The sequence below is a fragment of the Tachypleus tridentatus genome, chromosome 1 (assembly GCF_004210375.1).
Source record: "Tachypleus tridentatus isolate NWPU-2018 chromosome 1, ASM421037v1, whole genome shotgun sequence".
In the NCBI taxonomy this organism is placed as follows: Eukaryota; Metazoa; Arthropoda; class Merostomata; order Xiphosura; family Limulidae; genus Tachypleus; species Tachypleus tridentatus.
Window position 1 is genome coordinate 14561282 of NC_134825.1, and position 9954 is coordinate 14571235.

Genomic DNA, 9954 nt, shown 5'->3' on the forward strand with positions numbered 1-9954 from the left:
ACATTTTCTACTTTAGATCCACCCAAATAGGGATTTAGGTTCAAGCTTTCACAGAAATGTACGAAGACAGGTACGGTTTTCTATATCTGTATGCCACTCCCTTGATTCTGAGGCCTGCCATGATCAGGTGGTTTAGGCACTTGAATCATAATATAACAGTTGCGAGTTCGAATCCCCGACATGCTCACCATTTCAGCCATGTAGGCGTTATAATGTGACAATCAATTCCACTATTCGTTTGTAAAAGAGTAGCCGAAGAGTTAGCGGTTGGTAGTGACGACTAGTCTTACTCTACTAAATTGGAAACGGCTAGCGCAAATAGCCCTCCTGTTTCTTTACGTGAAATCAAAAGAAGGAAAGCCTTTCATTTTGATGTTCATTTACCTAATTGTAAGTTCTAAATTAACCAAATTATTTTTCTTAGTAGCAGTGAAGAGTAATAAATAATTAAAATTATTTAAATAAACACATTTAAACCAAACCATTAAAATATATCCCATAAGTGTGGTGTGTTGTTTCAGATTACTGTCTACCAACATAAATATTATTTTTAGTGGGGTTCTTCTTAGTATTCTATGTTTTTACTAGAAGAAGATGCAGAAGAACAAAATTTTAACACTTCTTTCACTACTTTTATCTATTAATGTAAAACAGTCATTTTTTATCATTCTCTTGGGCCTTCTGAATTGGCCAATAAGAAGTTAATTTGATGACAGATAAGTATAAAACCGTAGGATATCTAACTGTCTTCTCATTCAGCATCTTCCACTCACCAAGGTACAGAGTTTGTTAAGTAGAAACCTGTATGGTAAGCTTATTTCTCACTCTCGTTGGTTGTTATGATAATTTAGTAAGCGTGTTATTTTACAAAATTATAATTATTCAGAATTTATTAGAAACCAGTTCACAAAGAACCTCACGATGACCGAAGAAGGTCGAAACGTTCTTCGCTCTTCTCTGTAAAATATTTTCTCAACCCAAACGAGCCGTTTTTGCATATAAATTTCTAGTGGATACAGACCTCAACTTGCAGTCTGTTGGTTGTGATTTGAAATTGCCCTAAACTAACATCCTCGTCCTACATCATTTTCCAAAGGGCTAGCCACCGATGATAAAATATCTATCCTTACAAAATTATTGGCCAACCCCAAATTAGTTAGGACTAAAATCGTAATAGATAAAAATGGGTTGAAAATGGATGAAATCAATGTGTGTTTGGGTAACCCGTAAAGGTAAAAATAATGTGAAGATTGACGAACAATACTATTAAATTCTACACTAATCATTTGTGCTTATTGTTATAATATTGTATTGGAGCATGAAACGGAACTATATCAACAGATACAAGTAAAGTTAGCTTTGTGGAGATAATGGAAGACAATTTTCCATTCTTCTCATAAATGATACATTTCTATTATTTTTTCGGAGATTCTATACTTCTTTCGTGAAATATTAAAATAAAATTAAGAAAATGTTTCATATATAATAATAATAAAGAAAATATTTGAGAAATGTACCCCATTCTTATACTGTTATAATAAATATTTTTATTATTTATTGATGTTCTACAGAAGAGAAAAGAATAGAATATAAGTGTTGATTATATTCAATCTTTTTATTCAGATCGAACTGCTTCAAAAACGACTTGTTCACCGACTGCATCAAGGTTCTACTTCTTGAGTCTGACAAGTACAGCGCTAACTCCATCTGGAAAGGACGGTTATTTTGCTATAAATCTATTCTTTCACAATTTACAATTTTCATTTTCCGCTGTTCTCTTTAATGATATATGTTATTATTTATTTGAGGATTCCACAATAATATCATGAAAATGCTCACATATAATTACACTTAAGAATATATTTGAAAAATGTACACTATTCTTATTCTCTTACAAAAAAAAATTTTGTTATTTATTTACATTTTACAGAAGCGAAAAGAATAGGATATAATAGCTAGATATGCTTAATATTTTCATTCAGATCGAACTGCTTTAAGAACGACATGTTCACCGACTGTATCAAGGTTCTACTTCTTGAATCTGAGGAACAACAACTAAATAGCCTGGTGGGAGAATTATTTGGAAAAAGGAAGTAATATCTTCTCCTGAAATGGAATACATTATAAGATAACTTGTAACTTGATCCAAGCTTCTGTTGAATTCATAAAATAAATGAAATATAAATGAAGATATACTTCCAACAAATGTTGGCCGTGTTTTATATAATAAAATCATTTGATTTTTATGTTATAAAGTTACAACTTATAACTTATAAAAAGTTAACAATTTCACAGAACATAGAAACACAGATATAAAAGAACATTTAATCAACTTTAGATTGTCATCAACGAGGAATAAAAGATAAAGTGAAATAAGTTCAAGTTTATGAGAACATATTTTTAGAAAATAAAAAATACTGAAGTTGCTGATTATCATATTTTTAGTTCCTTCTTTATCTAAACGTTTTAAAACTATTTTTTCCATTGTACTAATTTAAATGACGCTGTTGTCATATATTCTTTCCAAGAATGTTTGGCTCTGTTGAAAGAATAATATTAAGGACATTTTAGAAATTTAAAGTGGTCAGACGGTCATTATTTAGTAACAACAGTGTTATTCTTTCTATTTATCTTGCTCATAGCAACTACATTACATGTAAAAAAGATCAGGTTAATATATAAGAAACGAACACTAGTATATTAACGGTGGGTTTTGTTTATGTTGTTATATTCATTCAACTAACAAATATGTGAAAGTTTAAAGTGCATAACAAATGATATTTAATTTAGAGATTAAAAGTTGTTTCTAAATTTTACGCATGATAGGAAATGTTCAAATACGTTTCCATGAATCTATTAAATTTCATCTGCTTTCCACTTCTTAAGGACTAAACATATAATGCCACGTTTACAAATAGATTTTATTAAATTGTTATGATACATTTAATACCAGGTTGGTAATATAATAAATAAAAAATATTTATCAGTTTCAAATTCACTGTTTGATTCATCTTTAGAAATGAATTAGTTTTTCTCAGGTGACATCTGGTTCTTAACTTGTTACATCTAGTTTTCTTAAAATTTACCCTTTACTTTAGTACAAGGAATAGGATGAAAGATGACGAAAAATATAATATTATTGTCGACATTCTTACTTTGTAGACAGGTTTTCTTCTAAATATAACTAATAAGGAAGATAAACATCCTATGTTCATAAATAACTTACAGAAGAAAAAGTTATCTAAAGATATTTTATTCGATTCTAATAGTTCCAAAACTTGTACAGAAAAATAAAGATATAAATTCACGGTGTGAAAAACAAGTACAACAAGCATTCAAAAATAAAATTGTTCTTTATTGCTGCTTATCCACTTTTAAAGCTGACCTGCTTGAAGAAATAATTCTGTTTTATACATAAAAATAAGAAATAAACAACATTTATGACAGAAGTTGTCTCAAGTACGTATTAAAGTAGGATGTGAATATAATAATAACCACAAAATCACAGCTTCAAGTCGGTAAAACATCAAACAGGAGTAATTTTTTCCACATTTTTACATTTCTATCAGGCCCTGTGAGTTAAGTAATAGATGAATGATTTGATGACAGAAAAGTATAAAAACCCAACGATATCTAACTATTTTCATATTCTGGTTCACAATCCAGCAATATTCTATAATCAAATTTTAGTGAGTCAATTGTTTAATATTTTGGCAGAATTGCACGTTACAGGTTAAAAGAAACCCAAAGTATATTATGCTCTCATTCTAGAGCTCTAAACTTTATATAAATGTTATTTCGTTTATTTGCATATGATAATGACAGTGTATTTATCACCATTTTTGATATTTTCATATTTGAAAGGTAATTCATTTCAAAGGAATAGGTTGCTAAATTTATGTATGCAATTTACGGGAGTAAATTTTTGAAGCCTCTGGGCTAAACTTATTTCTCTGTTTCGTTGTATTTGTGGTGTTATAAGGTTATATTCTGACGTGTTAAAGTTATTTAACTTCTACACTAATATTAAATGTTTTTGATAGCGTATCGTTATAAAAATGTTTAATATTGTCAGTTTTATCAGCTAAAAGTTCTATATCCATGTGATTATAGTTTCATTAATATTTTCCTATTTTAATTTATATTTTATGGCATTATATCAGTCCCTATCAAATCTTTTTTAACATCTAAAAATACATCTTATGTGGCTTGATTATTTTTAAATTATTTACATAGTTAATACAGTGTAACATTATAAGTCTGATTGATGTTATTTATTCCATAAGATTACAAAGATAACGTAACAAACTAATGGAGCTAAAATTTCCTGGATTTAATCTGTTTATTTGTTTTATAGATATTACAGTGATTATTGCTTTTTTCCACGTGGCTAGATAGTAGCCAGTTAATAATGACAGATTAACGTTTGTTACGTGTATATTTTTTTTATATATACTGTTTTCGTAACAGGAAAGAAACACAACAAAATGTAACTTAACAAACGAATCTCGGAAGGATTGGAAGGAGTGTAAAGCGTTGAAATGAAGTTATATAAGCTGATCAAGAAATATCAGTCAATAATTAGACAGATGGAAAGGAAATATGGTGACGACGTATGTTGAAACGCATATGAAACGATAAGTTCATAATTTTTGTGTTAGAGTTAAAGTTAGAGATTTATGTATATAATTCACTCATAGAATCCGCATGATAGGTGGTAATGTCACAATATAAAGAGAAATTGGTTGTAATTTACTTTTATAAAACATAGCCAACAATCCTTAGAAATATATCTTTAAATATGCTGCCTTTATTTCATGAATTGAACAGAAGATTGGATCAAGTTATCAAGCTAACATATTCCATTTCAGCAGAAGATATTACTTCCTTTTTCCAAATAATTCTCCCACCATACTATTTAATTGTTGTTCGTCAGACTCAAGAAGTAGAACCTTGATACAGTCGGTGAACATTTCGTTCTTGAAGCAGTTCGATCTGAACAAAAGATTTAAGATATTTAACACTTATATCCTTACTCTTTTCTCTTCTGTGAAACATAAATTAATAACAAAATTATTTATTGTAACAGAATAGGATATATTTCTAACATATCTTCTTTAGTATAATTACATACGAAACATTTTTTTTATTTTATTTTAATCTTTCGAGAATCAAGTACAGAATCTTCAAGGAAATAACAGAAATGTGATATTTATGAGAACCACAGAAAATTGTAAAGTGTGAAACAATAGATTTATATCAACGTAACTTTACGTTGGCTAATGGCTAAGGCTATGGTTCTATTTGAAATTGGAGGTGTAGAGGTTTCTGGAACCTGACATCATCTTGATAAAACTATCTTTACTTACTTTAATGATATATTTTGATATAGTTTTATTATATGTGTCTATGTAATATTAGAAAATCAAGAACACAAGGTTAGTATAAAATTTAAGAGCAAATACTGATCAATTTTCACATTATTTTTATCGTTACAGCTCACACACGTACACGGATTTCATCTATTTTCACCCAGTTTTTATCTCTTTATACTTTAGTCCTAAATAATTTGGTGTTGACCAATATATTTGTAAGGATAGATATTTTATACCTCGGTGGCTAGCCCATTGGAAAACAATATAGGACGAATATGTTAGGTAAGGGCAATTCCAAATCACAACCCCCAGAGTGAAAGTCGAGGGCTGTATCCACTGGTCTTTTTCAGACTCTGTCTAGCTATTAAAGTTTTATAATAACCAGTTCTTAAAAATTACCTGCAGAATTTGTGAATGAGTGGAACCTGGTAAACATTATAACATTCTTCACAGATTCGATTCAACCGAGCAAGCTTAGTACTGTCGTAAGTTCCCATACATCCTTGGTCAGTAAAACCACGTTTTTCACTTAACTGGGAAGAACATGAAGTTGTTAGAAGGAACGTTAATAATACAACAGATGGAAGTGATAAAAACATGGTCATTGGCATCTGCAAAGAAACGAAATAATGTTTTGTTGAGTTTGAAAGCCTAAAACCTAAGCGTGAGTTATGTTATTGTTTATTAAACTGTAATTAGTGATTCTGCAAAAAAATAAGCGTTAAGGTTACTGTAACGAGAATATAGAATATCAGTAGATATGTCACCAAAGAGTTTATATCAAATTGGTTTCAAATAAATTCTGAATAATTATAATGTAAAATAACACGCTTATAAAACCATCATATTAACCCACGAGAGTGAGAAATAGGCTTACCATACAGATTTCTAGTTAAAGAACACTGTGATGTTGGTGAGTGGAAGATTCTGAATGAGAAGACAGATATCCTAAGCTTTTATATGTATCTGTCATCGGATTAACCTGTTATTGCTCAATTCAAAAGACCCAAGAGAATTATAAAGAAATGAAAGAAAATGTCACCCGAGAAGAAAGTTTCTCTTCTCTGGTCTCTAAATGTCATTATTAAATCATTCACGTCCTAGTTCAATACCATACTTCCCACTAATTCCCAAATGTTTGAAACACCATAATTACATTTCTCGTATCGTTGTGTGAAGAATTGAAGTACTTCTTACTTGGAAACTGCTGTAAGAGTGGCTAAGTAGCAATAAAGAAAGACAACCTTAATATGTAGAACTGTTTTACCAGAAAATTTTATTTGAGAGTTTCTTATAGTTGTTTGTCACGATTTGAGTGTAAATCTCTATTTTCTTCTATCCCATTTTTAGAAACGAATAGCATCGAACAAGAACTACCTCTGGGAGTCTCTGTGTATCATTTATTTACTTCTTATTATAAAGAGTTTGATATTACATTATTACCGGAGAAGCACGAAGCTTATTCAATAGTAACATGTGTATTTCTTCTATTTTTACAATTGATTATAGCTAAATACCATTAGATTCTAATTACATGAAGATGTACAGTTCTTTTATGACTTACAGAATATTAAATTGATTTTTCTCATTACTTTTATTTAGTCGCCGAATTTATCTATAAGGTGATGATATCAAGAATAATGTTTAGATTTTCGTTATTTCTGTTACAGTTACTAGTACAACAGTAGACATTAGAATTAAAAACAATATTTCCCATTTTAAATTAAAAATCAGCCATTTAGTCGTATTAAACTTGAATCCAATAATATATTTAAAAGTTTATTTTATAAAGTATGTTATTTATGTTTTATTTATTGTATGATATCCACTTAAGGGCATCACTTATTATGTAATCAGCATTTCATCCGTTTTAAATTCTGAAATGGCGTTAATATTAATTAAAAAAAACGACCCAAACATTGTTAGATTGTTTTTCGCACAAAGATACTCGAGGGCTATCTGTGCTATCCGTTTCTAATTTAGCAGTGTAAGACTAGAGGGAAGGCAACCAGTCATCACCACCCACCGCCAACTCTTGGGCTACTCTTTTACTAACGAATAGTGAGATTGACCGTAATATTATAATGCCCGTACGGCTAAAAGGGCGGGGATATTTGGAGCCACCGGGGAGTCGAACCCGCGACCCTCAGTTTATAAGTTGCCCGCCTTAAGACGCCTGGCCATGCCGAGCCAACATTGTTAGAACGAACATACAATAGTAGCTTTATGATTGTTTTAAATTAATAGAAATAATTTCTGGAAGAATTGTTACAAATTTTGTTTTCTTCTCCATTTGTTCCAGTTAAAACATAAAATTATTAGAAGGACCACACTAAAAATAATATTTACGTTTGTCGACAGTAATCTGAAATAGCACACCACACTTATGGGGATGCATTTTAATAATTTCGTTTAACTTTGTGTATTTTAAATAATTTTTTGGTTAATTACTTTTAACTGCTAATAAAAAAATGATTAGTTTATAGCTTACAATTTGGTGAATGAATATCAGAATTAAGGGTTTGTTTGTTTGTTTAAATTTAGTGTAAAGCTACACCACAGATATCTGAGCTAGTCTAGGAAAAGATATATATTTGGTCAAAACGTTTTATGTGTATAATAACTGTCAATATGGAATATTCAGACATATATATACACGGAAATTAATAAAATATATTAAATATGTGAACTGAAAAACTGATACGATGTAAACTGAAACTAAATAATTTAAATATTTATGCTTTTGCAGCAAATCTACATCGGTTAATCTGCTGTGTCTCCTGATGAGAATAAAAGCCTGATTTTGGCGGTGTAATTTCGTAGACTAACCGCTGTCCCAGTAGTGTTAATATTTTAAACGACCTAATAAACATGATTGTTATTAAATATCAAAATCGAATGAATGAAATAATTTGAATACAACGTAAAGATACTTATCGTAATTATTTAAGTTCTGTTTGATTTTAATAAAACAATATTTTGTCAGTTGTATTTGAGAATGAAAGAACGTTTTGTGTGTTTTTTCTTATGCACAAACTACACAAAGAACTATCTGTGTTCTGCCAACCTCGGGTATGGAGATCCACTTTTTAGAAGTATAAGTCCTTAGATGTACCACTGTTCCTTCGGGGGAAGAGAAAATCTCATCTTTATTGAACATAGTTCCAATATAAATACTTGAGAAAATCAGTTTCTAATTAATCTAAATTAGATTGTATCATATACATCAGACAGATTTGATATAATTTTTACTGACGTCACTAAAAGTATACGATTTACAGTATTTCTTTTTACGATAAAGAGTTCTTTAAACCCAGTACGACAGGAGACATGTAACAAAGAAAATGTTTAAGAAAATAAAACTTAAGTTTGTTGAATTACTTCTAAAATTTGTTCAGGTATTTCATTGTTATAAATTTACAAATCTGTTTATTTATTTATTTATAGCTCTAATTACTTTTTATAATTGACTTTGGACGAGTCTGTGATTTAATATGTTACGTATTACCATTTGAAACAGCCTGAAAGTTGAATTTAGAAGGTAATTGAATGTCGATACGTACTAAATGTAAAATACGTAACAGCATGCTTAAAAGTAATCCTGTATTTTATATACATGATTTAGCATAGTGATTTCCAATTGGGGAATATCAACTTTTGTGTGTGGAAGTCATGAAATTAACCACCTATCATTCCATTGAAACGATCTCAAAAAATAAACTGGAAAAATCAACCTTAGTATGTATATTTCCGCCTCTCGAGACAGTAAATGTTATGATTACTAGTATATTCAAGTCGTAATTCACAATAGTAATTCAGATGTACTCCCAAGTGTTTATGGAAATAATAATTAGTATTTTATATCATTATGTGATGACGTGTCATTCTATAGCAACTCATTTCTTTTTTTTCAGAATTGTTTTTAGATTATCTTAGTATTAAGAAACCAACGCCAATCTATTGAAGTGTTTTTTCCTTGACGAATTTTATTACTGACAGTTATTTGTATTTAGTGGTCAAGTATAAATATTTTTTCTCTATATGTATTTTAGAAACGACTAGATCCCCACATCAACAGTCTTAGGGAAGGTGTATCATCTGTGAGAAATCAATGAACTAATAAGTATTGATAGTTTGATGTTATGTAGCTCAAATTGTTTTCAACAGTAACATATGTATCTCTAATCTCTTTATAGTTTATTATGAATAAATTTGATTTTAAATAAACTTGGATTACCTAAAAATCTATACTGGTTTTCAAACTTATAGAATATCAAACCAATTATTTTTATTCCTTTTGCATATTTCACAAACATTTGAAGAAGTGATGTCAACCAGAAAACAATTTATTTATTCGTGACTCTTTGTTGAGCTTATTTTATTAAAATAAAGGTAAGAATTAAAAAATATATTATACCAATTTAATGTTAAAAAACAACCATTTCCAAAGAGAAATAAATAAATGTTAACAGTAAAATCAAACAGTTTATTTCAAACTGATAATTGAAGGCTATCAATTTTATTCCATGTATCATAAGAAACTAAAACAACTAGTTACTATATGATGTTTTAAGACTTT

At 29.4% G+C, this 9954-nt stretch overlaps 1 protein-coding gene across 1 annotated transcript; it reads right to left on the bottom strand.

Annotated features, from left to right (window-relative positions):
- Nucleotides 1-4788: 4788 nt before the first annotated feature.
- LOC143241948 (crustacean hyperglycemic hormone 6-like) lies at nt 4789-6295 on the bottom strand. Its single transcript, XM_076485551.1, has 3 exons — nt 6253-6295; nt 5775-5986; nt 4789-4995 (listed from the first exon to the last, which is right to left on the bottom strand). Exons 1-3 carry the CDS (start codon nt 6253-6255, stop codon nt 4881-4883), a joined length of 330 nt encoding a protein of 109 aa, XP_076341666.1. The 5' UTR covers nt 6256-6295; the 3' UTR covers nt 4789-4880.
- Nucleotides 6296-9954: the final 3659 nt, after the last annotated feature.